General features: G+C 41.5%; 1 protein-coding gene across 2 annotated transcripts in view; it reads right to left on the bottom strand.

Annotated features, from left to right (window-relative positions):
* The window catches only part of RAPGEFL1 (Rap guanine nucleotide exchange factor like 1), a 75,189-nt gene that overhangs the window by 30,190 nt on the left and 20,480 nt on the right, over positions 1-24,519 (bottom strand). For both annotated transcript variants that reach the window (XM_070726578.1, XM_070726579.1), the window contains exons 2-5: positions 6,782-6,860; positions 4,333-4,486; positions 2,744-2,841; positions 1,898-2,010 (exon numbers count right to left, since the gene is read on the bottom strand). In XM_070726578.1, coding sequence (XP_070582679.1) covers positions 1,898-2,010; positions 2,744-2,841; positions 4,333-4,486; positions 6,782-6,860 — 444 coding nt within the window. The remainder of the gene's footprint in view (positions 1-1,897; positions 2,011-2,743; positions 2,842-4,332; positions 4,487-6,781; positions 6,861-24,519) is intronic.

Below are 24,519 nucleotides of genomic sequence, written 5' to 3'. Positions count from 1 at the left end.
AGCAGTGTTTTTCAACCAGTGTGCCGGGGCACACTAGTGTGCCGCGAGACATGGTCAGGTGTGCCGCGAAGCTCAGAAAGAAAGAGAGAGGGAAAGAAAGAGAGAGAGAGAAAGAAAACAATAGAGAGAGAGAAAGAAAGCAAGAGAGAGAGAGAGAGAGAAAGAAAGGCAGGGAAGGAGGGAGAGAGAGCAAAAAAGAGAGGAAGGAAGGAAGAGAGAAAGAAAGAGGGATGGAGAGAGAGAGGAAGGAAGAGAGAGAAGGAGGGAGAGAAATAGAGCGAAAGGAAGGAAGAGAGAGAGAGAGAGATAATTTTTTTGTCCAAACTTTTTTTAGCCCCCCCACTCCCCTCCCCGCTCAATGTGCCCCATGATTTTGTGTATGTAAAAAATGTGCCGCAGCTCAAAAAAGGTTGAAAATCACTGTTCTAGAGAACCTTCAGGGGGATGGGGAAGGGCATTTTTACCCTCCCTGGCTCCAGGGAAGCCTTTGGAGCCTGGGAAGGGGGAAATGCGAGCCTACAAAACCCTTAAAACCCACCTTTGCCGTCAGGCATGGGGGAACTGAAACATCTTCCCCTGGGCATGTTTAATTTATATATGGTATGCTTGTATGTATGTCTGTTAGTATATGGGGTCTTTTAAATCTTTTAATTTTAAATTTGTTAGATTATTTATGATTTGTTTCCACGTGTTGTGAGCCGCCCCGAGTCTTCGGAGAGGGGGGGCATACAAATCTAAGTAATAAATAAATAATAAATAAATAATAAATAAATAATAAATACTGGGCCCACCAGAAGTTGGAAAACAGGTCCTTTTCGGCCTCCAGTGGGCCTCTGGAGGGCAGGGGAAGCTGTTTTCACCCTCCCCAGACACTGAATTATGGGTGTGGGCACTCGGGCAAGCGTGATAGCATGTGTGCACACTCTTTTGGGACTTGAGGAAAAAAAGGTTTCCCATCACTGTTCTAGACAGTGGTTTCATCACTCATCTGGAAAACTATATCTAAGATGATGACAAGAATGCTGTTTATTTCCCTCTCTTACCCCTTAAATCCAGACCTTGAGATATCATCATAGCATCTCAAGTTATAATTTGATTTGTGTGAGGCTTTAAAATTTCAACTGGTAGAAAAGCCCAACTTATGATAATGTGAATCCCTGGAACATATAGCATCAGTATCTCTTTATGTCCCTGCCTCATTACTGTCTTACAAACCTAACTTGATGCTGCTGAATGATTACTGAGATATTTTTAATTTTTAAAATCTTAAGAATATCTGAACTATGTAATTATGCCAAATTCTTACGCTGTAGAATGAAGAAAAAAATTGTTTCTGCTTCATTTGGCACACCTGTTTTCCGCATAGACAAGAACTGGAGCCAACGAAAAAGGGCATAAATGCGGTGTTTTTCAAACTTGGCAACTTTGAGATGTGTCGGCTTCAACCCTGAGAATTCCTCAACCAGCAAGATTGACAAACTATACCTTAAACTAACTTAACTGCTTTTACTCCACCACCACCACCTTTTTTTTTCTAAGCTCTTATTTTCTGAACTTTGAAAAGCCTACAATAGAGAAGGCAGAAAAGAAAGCAGATGTCATTGTGACATTTTTCTTGGGAAATAACAGTCCTAATTAGAGATGTACAAATTCCACCATAACAATAATTTTGAGAGAACGTCAAACCACATTCTAAACATTCCAAGTGGATATTCTGGTCTGAAAAGAATGGCAAATCTATAAATTGTCTAATTTATTCAAGGGCTTGTGTCCATTTGTAAATTTTTGCCAATGGTAGGATGAAATTATATCACTAGCCTCATTCAGTTCCTATAAACAAAACTTTAATTTTATTCTTCCTTCCATCCTACTCCCAAGCATACCCTTTATTACTTACTTTCATCAGATCCGCGGAAAGCAACCCGAGTTTGAAGACATGAATCTATGCGGCGAAAATGTCTGAATAAAGGCTTGACCTGCTTGCTTGGTGGTTGGGTTTCTTCAGTCACTCTATAGCCAGATGGCAAGATTTAGAAGCCGGAAGAGACAGTAACTACATCCTCCAAAATAAGTATGACTGGTACAATTCACTAAGTTCCAAAACATCCAATCACATTTTAACTTAGTGTGTTATGCAAATTCAGTCAATGCAATATGCATCCATGTCCCGTTTCCCAATAGATCCAACAGCAGCTTCAAGATATGAATCTATGGTTATCAAAATTAAATCATACAAACTGAGAAATAATTGATTAAATGTTTAATCTCCTTCCTGGAAGTGCAATGACAACACCCATAATAGCAAGTAGCCTGTGAAGCCCCTACAGTAGAGATATTACATGTAAATCCTTAGCAGCACCCTCATCATTCAAGCCATTTCATTTTGGACCAGTTAGTTTCAAAGTGATTTTCATGGGCAATCTCATATAATGTGCATAGCAATTCTCTAGACAAGGTATAAAGGTAATAAGAGCTTTTAGATTGAAATAAGATTATAACTAGAATATAAAATATAACTGCAAATGCCACCCTAGACACAGCTTTCACCTAATCCCCAAATATGAAGATAGAATCCAGGAAGACCCCTATATTATGAATCACTTCAACCAAGGATATTTTAATCGCATTCAGAATTAAAAAATGATATGAAAAGGCTTGTAAAACTACCATTACTCTGATTTACTTGGATTAAGTCCAAATGTGAACCAAAACTCTCCCATCCATGCTGCTTTTTTTAACTTACTTGAGCTCCACTGTGTCCACAACTTGATGTAACTTCAGGATTTCATCTTCCAGTTTGTGGTAGAGGGATGCATCTTTCATGATCAGCAAATATAGATCCTGAAAGTGAAGAGAAAGTTGCTTGGGTCAGATAACATCGAAGTGCCTAAACAAAGAAATAGCAACTACTGCCAAATGAAGTTTAGCTAGCCATGGAGACTTGCCTTCTTAGACATAATGTTTAGAAAAACAACTATTGGGATTTTTAAAAAAAAATATTACCTTTATTGTAAGACTGCCTTCTGCCGCATGAATCCTAGCGACCGGTGAGGTCTCACAGAGTTGGTCTCCTTAAGGTCCCGTTGACCAAACAATGTCGGCTGGCGGGACCTAAGGGAAGAGCCTTCTGTGGGGGGGGGCCCTCTGGAATCAGCTCCCCCTGGGGATTCGCGCTGCCCCCACCCTCCTTGCCTTCCGCAAGAGTCTAAAAAAATATCTTTGCCGTCAGACCTGGGGACATTAGATCTTCCCCTGTCCAACAAAATGTTGTTAGCATGATTACTGTATGAATGTGAATGAATGTTTTTAAATTAGAAATCTAAGAATTGTTTTTAGTATATTAATTGGACAAACTATTGTTATGTATTTTGGTATATTTTGTAAGCCGCCCCGAGTCCACGGAGAGGGGTGGCATACAAGTCCAATTAAATAAATGAATGAATGAATGAATGAATGAATGAATGAATGAAAAGAAAAGTTGGTGACATCTCTGCCATACAAAATGTAACATAAGTTTCTTATGTCTTCAATATACTGTACATTATTACTTACTCATTCCATCCACATACAGTGATACCTCGTCTTACAAACGCCTCGTGATACAAACTTTTCGAGATACAAACCCGGGGTTTAAGATTTTTTTGCCTCTTCTTACAAACTATTTTCACCTTACAAACCTACCACCGCCGCTGGGATGCCCCACCTCCAGACTTCCGTTGCCAGCGAAGCATCTGTTTTTGTGCTGTTGGGATTCCTCTGAGGCTCCCCTCCATGGGAAACCCCACCTCTGGACTTCCGTGTTTTTGTGATGCTGCAGGGGAATCCCAACAGGGGAATCCCAGCAACACAAAAACGGGTGCTTCGCTGGCAACGGAAGTCCGGAGGTGGGGTTTCCCAGCGAGAGGAGCCTCAGTGAAATCGCAGCATCGCTTAAAAAAAGAAGTCCGGAGGTGGGGTTTCCTATGGAGGGGAGCCTCAGGGGAATCCCAGCAGTGCAAAAACGGGTGCTTCGGCTGGCAAAAGGGGTGAATTTTGGGCTTGCACACATTAATTGCTTTTCCATTGATTCCTATGGGAAATATTGTTTCATCTTACAAACTTTTCACCTTAAGAACCTTGTCCTGGAACCAATTAAGTTTGTAAGACAAGGTATCACTGTACTTAAATTCTTTTACATGCTTACAAATATGTACATATTATATTATAGTACACATATTGTATCTTGTTTCGATTTATGTTCTTATCTATTCCGATGATTCGGATAATCCAGCCATATTCATTTCTTAATTAGTTTATTCTCATGAAAGCAGGGCAAGAAAAGCTCTGTAATACCTTAATGACTTTGCCAGCCTTCTCTTCTTCCTGAAGTATCCCCTTGAATGTTTCAAGAAAATGAAGTAAAATGATCAAAACTGCTCGTTTCCGGTGCACAGCCTCGTCTTCTTTCCAGCACAGTGGAGATGGGATTGCTGACGCCATCATGAAGGTAGCAAAGGCAAGTTAAGGTAAATCCATAGCATGAAGTGTCAGGAAAGAACAAATTATTAGAAGGGAGAAAGTATTCCAAATGACAGGTCTGGGGACGAAGTGGAATTAATCTGAATCCAGATGGTAATGTGAAAAACCAAAGGAATTTCGCATAACTAGCCTGTTGATCCTTAATTTAATGTGTCAGTTATACTGGCACTGTATATTCCAAATAACCAAAAAGCTGTAAAGACATACAGAAGATTTAAACTTCTGAACATTTTAAATTTAAAACTCCCAATTTCAGTTTAAAATGTTCCAAATTTATCAAAACTGTATTGTGAGCATTCCATGTCCTGGAATGTCTCTGATAAATGGGAACGGAATGTGAGTGGAATAGTTTCAGAATATTTCTGGAAAGGCTTGAATATTTTATTTCAAACACTGAAGATAACAAGTAATGAAGATGCTACCCAGCTGGGTAATGAAGTGTCTGCAGGTAAACAACCAAGCTCAGAGAGCACCTTGTTTCAACCTAAAACTACAAATATTGTCTTCTAAAGATTAAAGTAACAGTCCATCACTAGTTTCTAAGAAGAAAATCTTATTGAATAGAATGAAAGCTATATATATACAGGCACAATTGAATCTCTCAAAGGTAAACTGCAGAGAGGGCTAAAAGGATATGTGCAGTCCAAATTTTACAAATCATGCAGAATTAATAATAATAATAATAATAATAGTAATAATAATAATTTGTTGGATTTGTATGCAGGCCCTCACCACAGACTCGGGGCGGCTAACAACAATAATAAACACAACGTGTACAATCCAATAATAAAAAACAACTAAAAAACCCCTATTATAAAACCAAACATACACACAAACATACCATGCATAACTTGTAATGGCCTAGGGGGAAGAGCTGTCTCAACTCCCCCATGCCTGGCGGTATAAATGAGTCTTGAGTAGTTTACGAAAGACAGGGAGGGTGGGGGCAGTTCTAATCTCTGGGGGGAGTTGGTTCCAGAGGGCCGGGACCGCCACAGAGAAGGCTCTTCCCCTGGGGCCCGCCAAACGACATTGTTTAGTTGATGGGACCCGGAGAAGGCCAACTCTGTGGGACCTTATGGGTCGCTGGGATTCGTGCGGTAGCATGCGGTTCCGGAGGTAATCTGGTCCAATGCCATGTAGGGCTTTAAAGGTCATGACCAACACTTTGAATTGTGACCGGAAACTGATTAGCAGCCAATGCAAGCCACGGAGTGTTGAAGAAACGTGGGTGAATCTTGGAAGCCCCATGATGGCTCTTGCGGCTGCGTTCTGCACGATCTGAAGTTTCCAAACACTTTTCAGAGGTAGCCCCATGTAGAGAGCGTTGCAGTAATCGAACCTCAAGGTGATGAGGGCATGAGTGACTGTGAGCAATGACTCCCTGTCCAAATAAAAGAACAAGTGGCACAACATCACAAAAGGAGGAAAGTAATACTGTATGATATAACTTTTTTAGTGATTCACTAGCAGAATAAACTGTTAAAAGGTCAATTATCCCTTACAAAGTATTATTCCAATTTTTAAAGGCCATTTTTTAAAAAAGATTTTTCAATCAGGTTCCTAGAGATCAAATGATTTTTAAAAATGCTAATCACTCTTTTATGTAACTCATTCAGCATCATTTCTTTTGGCAGCTTCTAGCTATATTTGTCAAGATCAAGGGATAAAAAAATCTTACAATGGTCAATAGTACCTCATTTAGTGACTCCAAGGATTTCACAGGGTGCTGTTCATTTTCAATTTATAATGACTATTTATAATGACTTTAAAATGAAAATTATAGCCAAAAATGTCAGAAAATTAACCATTTATGCAGTAACGCTCTGTACAATAGGGGTGTCAAATTTGCGGCATCACGGCAGCGTCACATGCAGTGAAGGGCTACTAAAAATTTTACTACCACGCTGTGGGCATGACTTATGCAGGACGCCCTGCATTTTCTTTTAACATCTTTCAGTGCAAATTGGGTGCTCTTGGGTGAAGCTCCATTTTCACTACCCCACTGCGTTCCACCCCCGTCCTGGCAGTAGCCCACCCCTGGTCACGTGATGTACCTGGACTTCCCCCCCCCCCTTCCCTAAACTGGCAGGGGCAGCAAATGATGCATCCGGGCCATGAGTTGCAAGTTTGATATCCCTGCTTAGAATAACAAAATACAAGAAGATTCAAGAATATGAAAAATGAAAAGTGAAATGGATTTCCACTCCCCCAACCCTCCTCCTCTGAAAGGGACTTCTCCAAAAGTCTGCATGAAGGATATTGTTGGTAGAGCTGATGTAGGAATTGCTCGGTGGGCAAAAACAGTGAGTGGGTAAGGACAATATCATCCAGGAGGATATCTAAGGAAAAAAAAAATGGGAAGAAGGAAAAAAAGATTATAATGCAGCCCAGCTGAGGATACAAGGCACTACCAACAGTAAAGAAACTGGACTGTGGTTAGTCTTGTATTAATATTATATTACGCATTACTTATATAACATTCATTTAACAATGTATCTTTTGAAAGTACTGTATATCTTCGATGCAAATAAATAAATAAATAAATAAATTGTTTTTTTAAAATTCCCAAGTTAGCATGGCTATTGCTGAGAGTTGCAGATCATACATCCAAATCAGGGCCGTCCAACCTTTGCAACTTTATTTATTTATTTATTTATTTATTACTTGGATTTGTATGCCGCCCCTCTCCGAAGACTCGGGGCGGCTCACAACATGTAAAAAGACAAATCATAAGTAATCAACAATTTAAAATTTTAAAGATTTAAAAAACCCCACAAACTAACAGACTCACACACAAGCATACCATATATAAATTCAACGTGCCCAGGGGGGGGGATGTTTCAATTCCCCCATGCCTGACGGCAAAGGTGGGTTTTAAGAAGTTTGCGGAAGGCAGGAAGAGTAGGGGCAGTTCTAATCTCCGGGGGGAGTTGGTTCCAGAGGGCCGGTGCCGCCACAGAGAAGGCTCTTCCCCTGGGGCCCGCCAACCGACATTGCTTAGTTGACGGGACCCGGAGAAGGCCCACTCTGTGGGACCTAATTGGTCGCTGGGATTCGTGCGGCAGGAGGCGGTCTCGGAGATATTCTGGTCCAGTGCCATGAAGGGCTTTAAAGGTCATAACCAACACTTTGAATTGTGACCGGACTTCAACTCCCAGAATTCCACAATTGATGGTGGAGCTGAGAGTTGAAGTCCAGAGACCTTAAAGCAGTGAAGGGCTACCAAACTTTTTACTACCACACTGTGGGCGTGGCTTATTTTGTTTTTTTTTTTTTTTATTATTATTATTATTATTATTATTATTAAAGTATCTCTGATCATGTATGGAGAATAGTTATGCAATGTTATTGAATAAAAATCTTTTATTTAATTTTGAGAGAGAGACAGAGAGAGGGAGAGAGATTTTGGTGTAGTGATTAAGGCAATAGGCTAGAAAACCAAAAAACCATGAGTTCTAATCATGCCTTAGACACAAAGCTGGCTAATTTTGGGTCACTCGCCTTCTCTCCGGTCTAGAAAGGAGACAATGGGAAACTATTTCTAAAATACGCCTAAAAAATCTTCAGGGACTACTGCAGGCAGTTGCCCAGAGTAAATATGACTTGAAAGCACAAAAAGAAGAAGAAACCCTAGCTTCCCGCTTATTCCCCGTGAAAAATAAAAGGTCATAAGTTAAAAGCACAGATGAAACCCCAAATTCAACCCTAATTCTCTCAAATTTTCTTCGGCACTTACTCTCCTTGCTCACAGAGGCTGCTCTTTCACTTCATTACTATTTAATGAATGAAGAATAATGGCCCACTTTACCTTTCTTAGAAAAATAGACAAAAACATAATTCAGATCAAAGCTTAACACATTAGGAAGATATATTACACTGCATCTGTTGAGTGAGGGGGAAGTGTGAGCCCAGTGTATCAGAACCAAAACAGCCGTCCTCTATCTTCTGTGCAAGACCAAATTTCATTGCAGGATTAGAAATCACATACTTCGGAAGAGCATCAGGATAAAGAAGGGTGGGTGGGTTTGCAAACACATTTTTTTGGCTCAGGAGAAGCAGGTCTCAAGCAAAAGGAAGATAGCTTTAAACTTGAGCATCAAGTCTTAGGTATCCTCCTGAATCAGTAGTGGGTTCTAAATCCAGGGTTGCGTGTGTATTTGTGCACACACGATGCTTCTGTGCATGTGCAGAAGGGTCCTGGGTGAGTGAGTCCTGCCACCACTGCTACCTGTTTGCTGAACCGGGCCAAACCTTAAGCAACCCACTCCGGAACCTACCATCACTTTTTGGGAGGCTTTCTGACACTTACTGAGGCATTTCATGTAAATAGAATTTTTGACCTTCTAGGCCAGGGATGGCGAACATTTTTTGGCTCAGGTGCCAAAAGAGTGCATGCCCACACCCATAACGCAATTTCCTTCCCCTGTGCATGTGCACAACCCACACACTGCCCCCCCCCGCACATGCACACAACCACCTCTGCTGCCCCTCTCCCCCGCGCATGCCTCCATACTTCCAGTAGGCCCATTGAGCTGTTTTTCATTCTCCCGAGGGTTCAAGAAAGCCTCCAAATTTCCAGTTGGGGCTTTGTGCTGTTTTTCACTATCTCCAGGCTTTAGGAGGCTTTCCTGAAGCCTAGGGAGGGCAAAAACACCTGAAAAGAAGGCCAAAGATCAGCTGGAACTGACAAAGGGCAATACCTCACATGCCTTCAGATATGGCTCGCCTGCCATAGGTTCACCATCACTGTTCTAGGGTTTTAACTTTGTAGACCAACATGTCAATCCCCTTTATCACCTCTCAGCTGTATTTTATCTGCTTTTTACTTTGTTTAGCTTATAATTTTATGCAGGATTAATTTTGTTTTTGTTTTTATTATTTTTACTCTATTGTGTGCCGGGGTGGCGCAGCAGGTAGAGTGCTGTACTGCAGGCCACTGAAGCTGACTTGTAGATCTGAAGGTCAGCGGTTCAAATCTCATCATCGGCTCAAGGTTGACTCAGCCTTCCATCCTTCTGAGGTGGGTAAAATGAGGACCCAGATTGTGGGGGCAATAATGCTGGCTCTGTTAAAAAGTGCTATTGCTAACATGTTGTAAGCCACCCTGAGTCTAAGGAGAAGGGCAGCATAAAAATTGAATAAATAAATAAATAAATAAATCCCACGAGTATATAAGCTGAGGCATAGACACTAAATAAATCTAGCAGTAAATAAAACTAATACAGTACAGTACTTCGGCCACAGTCCTTCAATCCATATGGTCTTTGTCTAGAACTACAACCTAAATTGAGGCATTTTGGATTTTTCTAGTCACTATGTTGAGGAAACTCAGTTCAAAAACATGTTTTTGTTGCTTGACAACATGCATGCATAGCAGCTAATGAGCACCATAGGTGAACACTGACATCTGCATTTTAAACCTCTAAAAAATTAGAATTTCACTTTTTTATCGTCTCATCATGGCGTTAACATTTCTTATGCCACTTTCTTCTGAAAATACTTTACTCCTTACCTACTTTTGCTTTTAGGACAGTAGGATAGGAAGGGTAAGCACAATGGTGCGCTTATGCACACCCTTTACAGACCTCTTAGAAAAGGAAAGAGGTTAAACTGTACACAATCTAAGGTTGAAGATTGGGGAAGAAACAACAGAGTCAGGTAGTGAATTCCAGGTGTTGATCACTCTATCACTGAAGTCGTATTTTCTGCAGTCTAGTTTGAAGCGGTTTAAATTTTTGTTTGAATCTATTACGTGCTCATGTGTTGTTGCGGTTGAAGGTGAAGTAGTCATTAACAGGAAGGACATTCTGGTATATGATTTTGTGAACTATGGTTAGATCAGTTTGGAGGTGACGTTGTAAACTGTAATTTCAGTATTACAAGTTTGGTGGAGTAAGATATTTTGCTGCGGGAGGAGAAATGAAGGACTCTTGTGAAATTAACAGGGAGCAAGGGCAGAGATACTCTACCACTATATGTGTTATTCTATATTCTCCATTTGATGATTTAAAAAAAAAAATTGGTGCCTAAATGGTGAAATAATGGTAGTACAAATAATACTTGTGGGCTTCTTTGAAGTATTAAACAGTCTTGGAATGGGATGAGATGATTTGGCTTAGAAAAGTGCAAAGAGGAGAACATAATGAGTCTTTTGTCAACACTAAATTTATAATTCTGATGCATACACTCCATGAGAATGCTATTTGCATCATGTGCAAAGGACTTGCAAGGCTAGAAGATGATTTATTTCCAAAGCAAATACAGGCAGTTCTTGACTTATAACCATAGTGGAACCCCCAATTTAGTCATAAGTCATGACCAGACCTGATCTAATCACTTTTTTGCAGCAGTTGTGAAGCAGCTATGATAGTTGTAAAGCAAACATCAAGGTTATTAAGCAAACAATTGTTCAATATGTGTTACTAAAATATTTAATTAATATATTTTATAGGATTGCCTAATATAGGGAAGCAGCAATCATACATGTGTTCACACGATATGACAAACTACCCACAGTGAGAGAGAGAGACCCAATTAAAATGAAGCAAGCTTATTAGGTTTTCTAAAATGTCTTTAGCTAGTCTCTCCATGTTATTCAGAACTTATAAAATTCATTCCCTTCCCGACGCCTTCTCTTACTGCTCTATTGTCTGTTTAAAGCTACAAAGGACTGATCATATTTACAATTACAAAGAGGCAGTTTTATCTTTTTTTCCACAAGTAGACCAAGATGATATCAGAAATGGTCCTGAAGAAAGTATCAAAATGAATATATTTTCGAAGATCAAAGTTCATACACCCTGAATACACGGTAGAGTTTCAACATTTATCCACATACCTGCAGCATTTCTTTATGACACCGCAGCACTCCACCCAGCTCAGTCCAAAAGTACTTAACTGGCATGGTACGATAAACAAACATTTCTAAAATATGAAAAAGACAGTCTAATATAGGTCATATTTCTCTGACCTCTCAATGTTAAACCTATTACATAAAATCTGCTATTGCTATTTGCTTCAATATTATTAATTTTAGCATTTTAAATAAGTGGAACCAAAATCTTCTAATGTGCTCCTCCCTTTTTTTTTTTTTTTTCCTTTTCCAAAAGAATCAGTTTGCTTTTCTGCTCTTTTGATTTCATCTGGACTCCTGGGCCTTTCCCCAAAATCAAGTATTTTTGGTCCTTCTGCAAGACAGTATGTTTTACCACTCCCTCCTCCTCATCCAGGTCTTCCTGCAATTAGCACTACTTCTGTTACATATGGATTCACACTTTAAGAATTGTAGAATCTGCCCAAATAAGACACCGGTAGATCAGGGAACTTGCAAAGGTTTATTATGAGAAGTTAACCATAAACATGCAACTGGAACTGCTAACAATAACTCAAAGATGGCTGTGCCTGGCAGCTATTTATACTTCCTGCTAACAGGCTGATCCAGCCAATCCAGGCTCTGTATTTTCCCGCCCAAGTGTAAGGGGCGGGCCACTTTTCTCAACTGTCCTCTGGACACAACAAGAATGAATTCACTTCCAGGGCTCATTTGCATTTCCTGCTTTTTGCAGCATAAATAACATTTTTCAGGGACCTGTCCTGGCAGATCATCCTCCGATTTGGAAAGAGTGTGCAAGCATTAAAAAAAAAGATTAAATAAATAATGAAAACAAGGCCCAAATTGGAGAAGAAATAATGACTGATAATCTATTCATCATTGCATCCCTTCATTATTTTGTGGGAGGGCAGTAGTACTACCCACCTTGTGGCTAAGGTCTTAATAGTAATTGTGGTGGCAGCACAGGTTTTATAGAATTATTTTTCTTGTGATTTAAGGGTGTCAGGACAGCCCATCCAACCAGTTGTGAGGAAGATCCCTTAATAAATGTTGTGCATAGGAGAGTGAGTTTGGTGTAATGGATAGGGTGCTGGCCTAGAAACCAGTAGATCAGTGATGGCGAACCTTTTTTCATCAGGTGCTGAAAGAGCATGGATACGTGCTATTACGCATGTGCGAGTGTCCACACCCATATTTCAATGCCTGGGGAGAGTCGAAAACAGTTTCCCCTGCCCCCTGGAGGCCTTCTGGAGGCCAGAAACAGCCTGTTTCCCAACTTCTGTTGGGCCCTGTAAGCTCGTGTTTCAAGGCTTCCTTGGAGATGGGGGAGTGTAAAAACACCCATCCCGCATCCTCACCAGAGGCTCTCTGGAAGCCAAAAAACCCTCCCAGAGCCTCAGCTGAGCTAGGGGAACAGCTTGCGTGCCAGCAGATATGGCTCTGCGTGTCACCTATGGACAGTAATGAGCAGCAAAAAATTTTACTGTGGGTGTGGCTTATTTTGTGGGTGTGGCTTAATAGTCATGTGAGTGGGTAGGAGTGGCTTGCTGGCCATGTGATCAGCTGGGATTGGCTTGAACAATCATCATTGTTCAAGTGAACTGTTAAGTCCTCGACTTACAACCTCACCAGTGTCGTTCGCTGGGGTGACAATTTGCTACGCGTTTCCTGTGGTCTCCTTCCTGGATCGCCCACCCCACCTCAGGCTGAGTAGCTAGATGAACGGGTGCTGCCAGAAACATAAATGCTGTCAGCGCCTCTTCCACTCACGCCTTCTGCTTGCACTTCAGGTGGGAGGTGGTCGCGTGAGGCTGAAGGGGAGCTGGGCAGGAGAGAGGGAAGCTTGTCCGAGGCCAGGAAGGAGGAAAGAGAAAAAAAGCAAGGAGCGCAGGCACAGCAGCAGGGAAAAAAAGGAGAGCCAAGTCAAGACTAGTAACCCTGGAAGTGACAGCCGCCGATCAGCTGGAGCTATGCACGCATCTTCATTTCCACCGGTGGAACTCTGTTCCACCCTGTCCTGCCTGCTGCTCACCCCTGCCTGTGGACCTGTGCCATAGGTTCGCCATCACTGTAGTAGACTATGAGTTCTAGTTCTGCCTAGAAATGAAAGCCAGCTGGGTGATTTTCACTCAGTCACACTCTCTCGACCCAACCCAACTCACAGATGAAAATAGGAAGAGGGAAGAATATATGGAGAGGGGCAGCATACAAATCTAATTAATAATAATAATAATAATAATAATAATAATAATGTATGTTTGCCGCCTTGAGTTAATTATAAAGTTGTTGTTGTTGTTGTTGTTGTTGTTGTTATTATTATTATTATTATTATTATTATTATTATTAATTAGATTTGTATGCCGCCCCTCTCCGTAGACTCAGGGCGGCTCACAACAATAACAAGAACAATGTAAAAACAAATCTAATAATTTAAAAAACACTAAAAACCCCATTATTAAAAGCAAACATACACACAAACATTCCATGTATAAACTGTATAAAGGGGGTATGGGGAAAAAAAATCTTTTAACATTAATTAATTAATTAATTAATTAATTACACTTGTGTGATAGATGTAACACCATTTAGAAACTGTCTAGCTAAAAGGCCTAACATAGATTTGGACGGTTAATCTAAAAGCCAATATAGATCTAACGTGATCTATATGCATCAAATATATATTTTTACAGATTTGGCAGGGGAAGTGCTTTATTTTAAAGCAATTCTAGAATAATTCAACTTTTATCAGAACAGCAGCAGAGGAAAATAAATTGCACTATTCCTTTTGATGAAAGGAAAACAGCTGGGAGAAGTAGGGTTTTAGTGTGGAAAAACAGCTTGTTGGAAAGTTTCTGCCATTACAGGAAAAAAGTAACTGGGGAAAATAACAGGAGGCAATAATTGTGGCAAAGAAAACAGTCCCCAGAAAAAGGATTGGGAAAATAAAATGTCTTCCCTCTGCTATACTACATCTTAATTTCAGAGTCCTTCGTAATTGCATGCAAATAAGAAAAATAAATTAAGAACATTGAGAAATGCACCTTGCCTCCTAACATGACATCTTGTTTGATGTTCAGCCAAGAAAAAACAAATCATTTTAGTGTACAAATAACATTAGTGCCCAAAGCTTTATAAGCATCCATCCCTTAAACTTTTCAATTAACATGAAGCCAGCACTTCACTCCTACAAGATTAGGGGTTGAAAACAGTCTCTGTCTCTGCGTCTTGCTTCCTTTCAGCACCTAGCAGATTTGGCTCTTGAAGGAGAAGAGAGGGAAAGGAAACTCATCTGAAAATGAAAATCCATTCATAACTAATGGTTTTAAGTCACAAAAAGAAGCAGCATGCTGTTACTATCTCCCTTTTAATCAGGGAATACAATTTTTACATGATCAGGGGAACTCGCATATTTCTAGGAATGGTAGCCAAAGTTGACCCTCCCCTTCAAAAACAACCAGATGGCCTCACAAGGGCCCTAGACTCTTAGGTTGCCCACTCCTCCCTTTAAAATACATAATAATCGAAAGATCTGAGCTATTCCTGCACTTCAAAAATCCATTCTGTCAGGAGATGTCTGAAATATAGAAAGATAAAAAACTGACGGCAGAATAGGACTTGGTGATCCATTGAGTCTGCTTTTCAATTTTTGATTGTTTTTCTTTGCTATTAACTATTTATAATTATTAATTATCACTTTTATATTATTACTATTAATCTTTTCTATTTCTGGAAATAGCTGTCGCTATTTATTGGTCGTTTGGATTTCTGCAACCCAGATATGGTTGTTTGAGGAACATACACTACGATACCAAATCACTTAATCAGATTTTCCCTAATAAAAATGCCTTCTATATTGATTTTTTTTTTAAAGGTATTATCATATATACCAACTCCTTTCAACTTGCGAAATTCACAAATAGTTAGGATAGAGTTCCTAACCCTCCTACAGGGTTCAGGAGGCTTTCTGAAGCCCGGGTAGAGCAAAAACGACTGAAAAAAAGCCAAAAATAAACTGGCTAGTGCCATATAGAGCAAAACATTGTATGCCCTCAGATATGACTCTGTGTGCCATCTGTGGCACATGTGCCATAGGTTCACCATCACTGACCTATACCATTCCAGAAAAACATCTGACCAATATTTTCTTAAATATCTCCAGTGAAAAAAGAGGGGAAAAGGGAAGTTCTCAACACAGAAGTACACTCCATGCATATCCTCCCAGCAATACTTTTAGGACACCTGTTAAACTCTGAGTGCAACCTGCTCCCTATTACAAAAACAAAACACAGGGGTTTGTCCCCATTCTGTCTTCCTCTCTCCTACACTACAGCGCACTGTAGTAGTAGTGTGTGAACTCCCTGCCTTCTTGCCAAATTTGCTGCAGCTCTTTCAGCAAGAAAATCCTATTGGATTCAGTTCAGTGTCTTGGGGGCAGGGAGAGAAAGGAGGCCAGAATGTTAATCCCTTGCATCAGCCAGACATCAAAACAGAAAAGGGATCCTCATAGCCAGGTTCCCAGACAATCAAAACTATATGACTATGAGGAGAGAGAAAACAAGTTGTCGTTAATTAGATACCTTCGTATTAGGCATCTCCAAGCAACAAGGTTATAGTCCAAGGCTGACATTCTTCTATAAACCATTAAAAAGGACCCTAGTTTCTGCCTTAGGAACAGAATGCTCAAGAGCGATTAATCAATGTGCTAAGTAAATCACAACAGGCTGCTGGAGAAATTTTCTACCCCTTTACACCCTCATTCTCCATCTTGCTACATCCTAATTATTTGTGGCACATATCTGTTTTTGACCCTTTTTGAATCACCTTCAATTTGGCTTCAGACCATATATCCTGGGTAAAGGCAAATAACAGGACAAATTCAGGAAGATTTATCCAATGCTGCGCCCTTGAGAATCACATGGCATGAAAATCTCCGGAATTCTCAGCCAGCAGAGCTGAAGGAATTGCAGACAGATTTGGGACCATTAAGGTCGGGGATGTGGGGGGTTAACAAACAGCAATGCATGGAATTCACCACTAAGGAATGGCTGATGATGTGGATACTTAAAGGGGGAATGGAAGTGATTTGAGGCTACAAAGGGCAACTATGATAATTCTGAAAACAGGTGACTCATGCTTAATGACCACTGCAGCGTTCCCTTGGTCACACGCTTGTGATTTGGATGTCCGAAGACTGACATGTATTCATATTATTTTTTATTTATTAAAATTGTGTAATACCATTCTCACTATTGCAGTGACTCCAGGTGGCTTACAAAATGATAAAAGGGTAATATAGATAATGCAAAACAATTAAAATTAAGAAGATTACACAAGAAAGTGAAAACCAAGACAACAGGCGATATACAGGTGGGGATTTTCTCTCCGTCAGTCTCCCCCAGCACTCCACTATCGGGGCTCTAAACCAGCCACTCTTCCAGAAGGCCAGGAATGTGGTGGCCAACTTCACTTCCAGATAGAGAATATTTGATAAGGCAAAGACCAGAGTAAAATAGCTTCTTCTCCTGGATCATTGTCAGCCAAAATTCTTTGGCAGACTGGATACGAAGTCAGCCTCTTTCATTGGACATTTGCAGCATCCTGAACATAAGAAGAGCCATGATGAATCAGGCCAAATCTCATCGAGTCCAGCATTCTGTGTCACACAGTGGCCCACCAATTGTCCAGAAAGAGAAGGCAAAACCCTCCCTTTCCCTTGACCCCCAACAAATGGTACTCAAGGGAATCCTGCCTGTCTCAACCAACATAGAGGCGGCACATGGACATCCATTTCAATAACCACCAATACACTTGGCATCCATGAATCTGCCTAATCCTGCCTTTAAGCTATCCAGGCTGACAGCTGTCACAACCTCTTCTGAAAGTAAATTCCATCCTGGGGTCACATGATCATCATTTGCGATCTTCCCCCAAGGGGGAGGGATTCCAACAAGAAATGCTGGATTTGCTTAACAATCATTAACAACTGCAGCAAAAAGTTCATAAAATTGGGAATGACTCACTTAACAGAATGGCTTGCTTAATAACTACCTCACTTAGAAGAGCTAGTCCAGTCCAACTGTGGTTGTGAATAGAGGATTACTTGTATTGCTAAATATTGGTTCAAATGCCACTTTCCCGGGGTACATTCCTCCCGGTTCGGACCAGATTGCCCAAACCACTAGCAACTCGCTGGTGACATCAGGATGGTGGGCATCACAGACCTGGTTCAGTCAGTGCCAATCCATGGGTGCTATCACCTTTTATTTTTTGACAAATGTTTTAGTGTTTGGATGTTGTTTTCTCTGCTGCTGCTTGAAAAAGGGCCCTTCCGCCCGCCCCCATGTTTATTTCTTCACCCGAATCACAGTTGATCTTCACCCAAAGCTCAGCTGTGTGTTGGGCCAATTCCAGCTACTGAGCATGTGCAGAAGCCAAATTGTACGAGGGAACACACACAAGCACATGAATAGGGCATGTGCACATGTGCAAAACATTGCAATATGAACTAGTGGCAAAATTAAGTGGAACCCACCCCTGCACTGTCTAAAATAAATTCTAGATTAGAGGATCTACTGCCCTCTTTCATCTTAATTCCTGGGAACCATATCAAGAAGGGATCAATTGTAGAAAGCACAACTCTACACATCCACAAATAATTTCGGAATGAAAAAGTGTATCTAGCAAGTTCAAGAGAGAGAAATTATTACATACCGGTATATCAGCTGCAGAAGGCTGTTTCACAAGCTCCTGGGTCGATAAACACATGCACACACACACACACCATAATAATGAACCAAAATTATTTCCCAAAGATAAGAGACCCGCATTCTGCAGCATCCACGGAAATATATGATGGGGAAGGCCATGTTAAGAACTGGAGTTTCTTAGTACAGTGATCCCTCGATTATCGCGAGGGTTCCGTTCCAAGACCCCTTGCGATAATCGATTTTTCGCGATGTAGGGTTGCGGAAGTAAAAACACCATCTGCGCATGCGCGCCTTTTTTTTCATGGCCGCGCATGCGCAGATGGTGGAGGTGGGGAGCGACGAAAGTGCGCAAGCCGACAGATTGCAGCAACCGCTCGCCCGCCGCTCGCCGCTCGCCCGCCCTTCGCCCGGCCACCCGCCGTTCGCTCGCTGCTCGCCTGGCCACCCGGGTTCGGGGAGGGCTGGGAAGCCCCCCAGGCCGGCTGCAACCTTTTAAAACAGCCGCGCCGCTTCCCAGCTGACTCCCGAAGCCAAACGCGGAAGTGGTTTTTTTTTTTAATTATTATTTCTTTTAAATCGCGATATAGCGTTTCGCGAAGATCGAGATCACGAAACTCGAGGGATCACTGTATACTAGAATGTTTAATGTTCTGTGGTGCAAAGTTTTTCTGTATCAGAGAATGGACCCTATTTTAGCTATTCTTTGCTCTGTGTCTACGTAAGCACTTTCTTGTTTGTAAATTGCAGGGCTGAGAACTATGAAAATTAAAAATAATAAGCTACAAAATGTGTGATATTATTAATTCCTGCTAAATGAGCTTGTGAAAGTCCTCTGGGAGTACATTATAAAGCACAGACACTGTGTGATTGCAAAGGATTAAGTAAAATCCTTTGCAATCATATTTGAGTACATTTTCTGCCAATTAATAAAAAACTATGCAGCCTTGAACATAAAGGCCCAACTGCAGTGTGCTAGAGGCTCCTCTGACACCTGCAAAGGGATCGACTAGAGACATACCAATATGCTCAAATAACGATCTTATTTTTCCACAATTCTGGGAGGGACCCAAGACCTTCCTCAGGAACTACACAAAGCTTCAGGCAGAGATGCTGGCCACAGCTCAACACCATTCATCCCACAGTGCTCATCACAGACTGCAATCTAGCATGTTTGCCAAGCTGTCTGCAATTGAGCTAAGCCTTAATTAATTGGAAAGGGAAAATGGGCCACAGGGAGTAACACTGAGTAATATATCCCTTCTTGCACCAAGCAGCACCCCAGAAAAAGAAAAGACCAAGCAAGGCAAAATTATGGACACCAAACTGGGAAGGTTCCAATTAGCACGGGAAGAAAAAAATGTATTCTCATTGATACCCACATAGGCTCTATCAGTTTCACATAAGCACCTGCATAGCAATCAGCCTGGCTGGATTTATAAATCACCGTAAGCCGCAGTATGAGCTTATTTGAAACCTCTGTGATTTAAAAACTGTGGTAGTGACTGAACATAATGCACAAACCCAGACTTTTATGGCTTGTTCAATAAAATATGACAAGACAAGCTAAGGTTTAATGTGGTATATGAAGCTAGATAAAAATAAAAAAAAACCCAGTCTCTGTTCCTGTTTTGTCTGCCATCTATGATAAAATATCATGGCCAAAAAGTTTTGGTCATCACAGGAGTAAAAGAATACATTCAAAGATATATTTGAGGACTGTTATACTAGATAAATTTGCACAGGCAGTTCTTGCAAACCTTTGTTAGTTATCAATTCAGAGGCATCCCTATTCTACAGATATACCATGCAGAATGCATTGAAGATATCCTTGTGTCATATCTGTAAACCATATGTGAGTCAGACCACTGTTTAGGCTGCCATTCTTCCTTCAAGGTCATTCTTATGTATCATTACAATGTGCACACATGTGGGCAAAAAATTCTGGTGGGCAAAAACTTTGTTTGCAAACAAAAAAACAACAGAAGCGGGGGGAACTTTCATCTTCCAGATAATATTCTATGGGGGTTTTCAATTTTTTCTTTTTTTAAGAGGGACACTTCCTTACAAATTCCCAGCCCTCGATACAATGTCCTGCGTCAGTCACTGTTTAAGAAGAGCTTTCTCTAAAGCTAAGCTATTCTGCTGCCACCTCGTCAATAAGGGTGATTGATTGGATCACACCAGCAGATTCAGACATGAGAACAGAAGCTACCACTCAGAACAGAGACTGATTGAAGTAACCAAGGCCAGAACAGTGAGTCATGCAAGAGTTTCTACTGGAGAAGAAATTCTTAAGTTCTCATAGGAACCTTTTATTCTCTTAAACAATGTGTTAGTAACTGCTGCAACACACTTTAGGAAAAAGACAGACCGTTATCTCTTTAATCACTGTCTTGGAGACAGTGACCTGGTTCATACATCACATAAGCTATATGCACTGTACCATGTTTACTGAATGCAAAGACTATACTTTGTACATAACCACAATGTAGCCAATTCATGTTCAAGTTCTGTGACACCGGTCTTTTGTGGTTTGCAAACTATAAGATCGACTCTGTCATCCAGTTGTGGTTTTGATCAATAAATCATGGTTAACTTAACCAAAAGCTGAGTGCAAGACATAATTTTGTTCATATTTTTCTTTCTTCTTCTTTTTAAAAAAGAAACAGATTGCTTATTATCCTAAGCCATAAACCCAAGATCTCAAACTGAAATCACTGCAAGAAACTACACCAAGAATAACCCAGGGGCCACATGTGTGCAACAGTGAAGCAACACGGTGACAACTGCACAGAAATGATGGAAGGATAGTATTGATGCTGCAGTGAAAAACCTCCCAACCTTATTTCTACCAGAATCTAATGGTTTCAGGCTGTTATCCTTCTCTGAGTTTACAGATCCCTGTGTGGGGCCTTCCCCCGCCCCCTATGCATTTCCTTAGAAAGTGGGAAAACCCTATGCCTAGTACTACCAGAATACAGTGGTACCTCGTCTTACGAACTTAATTCGTTCCGTGATGAGGTTCGTAAGTAGAAAAGTTCATAAGATGAAACTATGTTTCCCATAGGAATCAATGTAAAAGCGAATAATGCATGCAATCCCAAAACTCACCCCTTTTGCCTTGCACCGCTCGGAATCCCTGCCTCCAGTCTTCCATTGCCAGCCGAAGCACCCGTTCTTGCGCTGCTGGGATTTTCCTGAGGCTCCCCTCGCTGGAATTCAAAGCAGCACAGGCAAAAATGAAGGAAATCCCAATAAGGGGAGCCTCAGGGGAATCCCAGCAGCGCAAGAACAGGCGCTTCGGCTGGCAATGGAAGTCCGGAGGCGGGGCATCCCAGCAGTGGCGCCTTGGGTTCGTAAGGTGAAAATAGTTTGGAAGAAAAAGCAAAAAAAATCTTAAACACTGGGTTTGTATCTCAAAATGTTCATTAGAAGAGACATTCGTAAGACGAGGTACCACTGTATTTGGCAGATGTAAGGATCTGTGATAGGAAAAAAAAGGCAAAAAGAAGGAGGAAAAATTCCGTATGATGGGTGTTGTGGTTGGCTCTGGCCCAGCTCCTGCCCCAGGGAATGGGGAGGTGGATGCAGGGGAAAATTCAACATGTCACAGGCCTGTGTTATTGCCGACAGAATCAGTTCAGAGTTTAGTTTCCTCGGACAAAGAAGAAAGTGGGAGTGACTCAGCAGAGGAGGGCTTGGCACACAGCCCAGGCAGTCAATCTCCCTTATCTTCCCTTGATTCAGATGATGACATTTTGGACCCACGCAAGCGCAGAATTATGGGTAGAAGAGACCAAGTAAGAACATATTACAGGAAATAAGGGAGGCCACCTGTGTTTGGGTGGGGCTCCAGTAATTAGGGCTGCTGCTATAAATAGCAGCATGTGGGTTTGGCCATTGTGGAAGAATATCTGATCGGAGTTCGTCAGGAATCTTGTGTTGCTGGACTTTGTTGCTTTTTCACGCCTTTGAAACAAAAGCAGAGCAACGTATGTGTGTGTGTCTCACTTCGTTGGAAGAAGAAGGGGTGTGAAGTTTCTTCACAGCTGCTAGCTAAGTACTTAATGACTGCTTAAGGGAAATTGTACAGACTACCCGGTTGTTTTGGGAAGAGTGCTCTTTGCAATACAAAAAGAGTGCTTTGTTTATTTTGAATTTTGTGATAAAGAACATTGTTTTGAATTTTCAAACATGTGTGTGTCTGAAATTTGTACCCTTGAATTTTCGGGAGGTTCCTATCAGAGAGCCCGGAAGAACAGATGGGGTTATTAAATAAAAAGCCTCCAGAAGTCAGGTGAGTGAACAGGAAAGAGCTTGGAAAGTGCAATAACCTGGTGTTGTGATCAGTCCCACAAGAGCAAGGAGTAATAGTAGCAGTCACCGTGACTTTGGATACCCTTACATCATTCTATCAGCAGTGACATATCTGTGACACCAAGGAAGGAGGATGCTTAGGCAATGGACAGAGGGCAGGAGAGCAAGCAGGCTGATTGATTTTTGCTCTGTGGCCACAGAGGTAACTGCAAAGGCTCAAACATTAGGTTTTCTGACAGTCTATAAGAAGGCAGCAGGAGAAGCAGCTCTTGGTAACAGAAAACAAGATTCCAACAAAGGTTTCTATACAGTGGTGAAATCTACTTACCTTTCCTGCTGGTTTGAAAGTGCATGCTCTGCATGTGTGCATTCACTTTGCTCTTGCACGCATAGGCTTTTTAAACCCGTGCTCTGCTTGCGTGTGTGCTTTTTCACCCTCTGCGCAGGCGTAGAACATTTTGCGCATGTGCAGAGGGTTAAAAAAAGAAAATGGTTATGACCGGGTGGATGGGCGGAGCCTCGCACTATCGATGCTACTGGTTCTCTGAACCATGTACCGCCACCGCTACCATTATGCCCGTACCAGGCCGAACCAATAGCATTTCATCCTTGCTTCCATACAGTAATGAGATTCATTAGAAAAGAAAAGGGGTTAAATTCCAGAAATCTCAGAGACTAGATCAGTGATGGTGAACCTATGGCAGGGGTGCCACAGGTGGCACACAGAGCAATATCTGCTGGCACGTGAGCCATTGCCCTAGCTCAGCTCCAAAGTGCATGTGTGTGCCAGCCAGCTGATTTTTGGCTCACCCAGAGGCTCTGGGAGGGTGTTTTTGGCTCCCATGATAGCCTCTGGGGGAATGGGGGAGGGTGTTTATACCCTCCCCTGGCTCCCAAGGAAGCCTTTGAAGCCTGGAGAGGGAGAAACACAAGCCTTCTGGGCCACCAGAAGTTGGGAAATAGGCAATTTCTGGCACCATAAGGTCTTTGGGTGGCAGGGGAAGCTGTTTTTGCCCTTCCCAGGCATTAAATTATGGATGTAGGCACTCATGCATGCACACTCTTTCGGCACCCAAGGAAAAAAAGGTTCACCATCACTGGACGAGATACTTTCACCTTCAGAACTAGGTTTCTCTCAGAGCAGCTAGAGTGACACTTTCTTAATTATCTGGCTAATTCTGTTTGATGACAGGAGAGCTAGATGTCACTTACATAATGGGCAGAGTTTGCTTGCTTTGTTTTCCAAACCCTTTTTCCAAGGTTCTGAAAAGGCACCAAATCATTAAGTGACAATCATTGTTGTACCACATGATTCTTGACAAATGTATCTATTTCTTTTATGTACGCTGTGAGCATATGCACCAAGACAAATTCCTTGTGTGTCCAATCACATTTGGCCAATAAATTTCTGTTCTATTCTATTCTATCTATTCAAATCAAAGGACCAGGAACAGCTTTGGTGGGAGGGGCTGGAATAGCAAGGAAGCAAGGCCTTGATAGTTCATATCACAACATGGCCTACACTTCTCCCTTTAGCTCCTCCCTCAATTTATTTCTTCAGAACAAGGAAGAGTGGTGGCAATGGAATCATCCCTGGCAGAGTGCCATAACCAGACACCCTTTACCACTCTTCAATTTCTTGTCAAACTAAAGCTTTTCAAGCCACTGCCCTGCTTCTGTGAATCAGGTACAGTCATGCTGAACGAGCTGGAGAGCCGTAGCCACCCATAGCCGAAATGTTAGAGACTATTCTATAAAACCATGATTTCCAGTTATTAAGCCCAAAGGGTATATATGAAGGCATAAATAAGGAAACTACAGGGGTGGAAGAGTGTGGCATAGAAACCATGACATCAGCTCTGAACTTGATATACCAGCATATACATGCAAATACCAGCTCAACACACACACACACACACACACACACACACACACACCAGCCATATCAGCAGGAAAATGCTTAATCAGTTGTTTATTCTGACAGTAACTCCCTTATTCTGACCAACACTCCCATTCTGGTCTTCTGCAGAACTCCGATTTACTGGCACTCATTGTGACAATTGTGAGAAGAGTGACTTTTTTTTTTTTACTGGACTGGCTTGTCTGCACACATGAACCTTAATGGAAGCAAATAAAACCTGA

The sequence above is a fragment of the Erythrolamprus reginae genome, chromosome Z (genome assembly GCF_031021105.1).
Source record: "Erythrolamprus reginae isolate rEryReg1 chromosome Z, rEryReg1.hap1, whole genome shotgun sequence".
Taxonomy (NCBI): Eukaryota; Metazoa; Chordata; class Lepidosauria; order Squamata; family Dipsadidae; genus Erythrolamprus; species Erythrolamprus reginae.
This window is presented reverse-complemented; position numbering and strand designations above follow the sequence as displayed.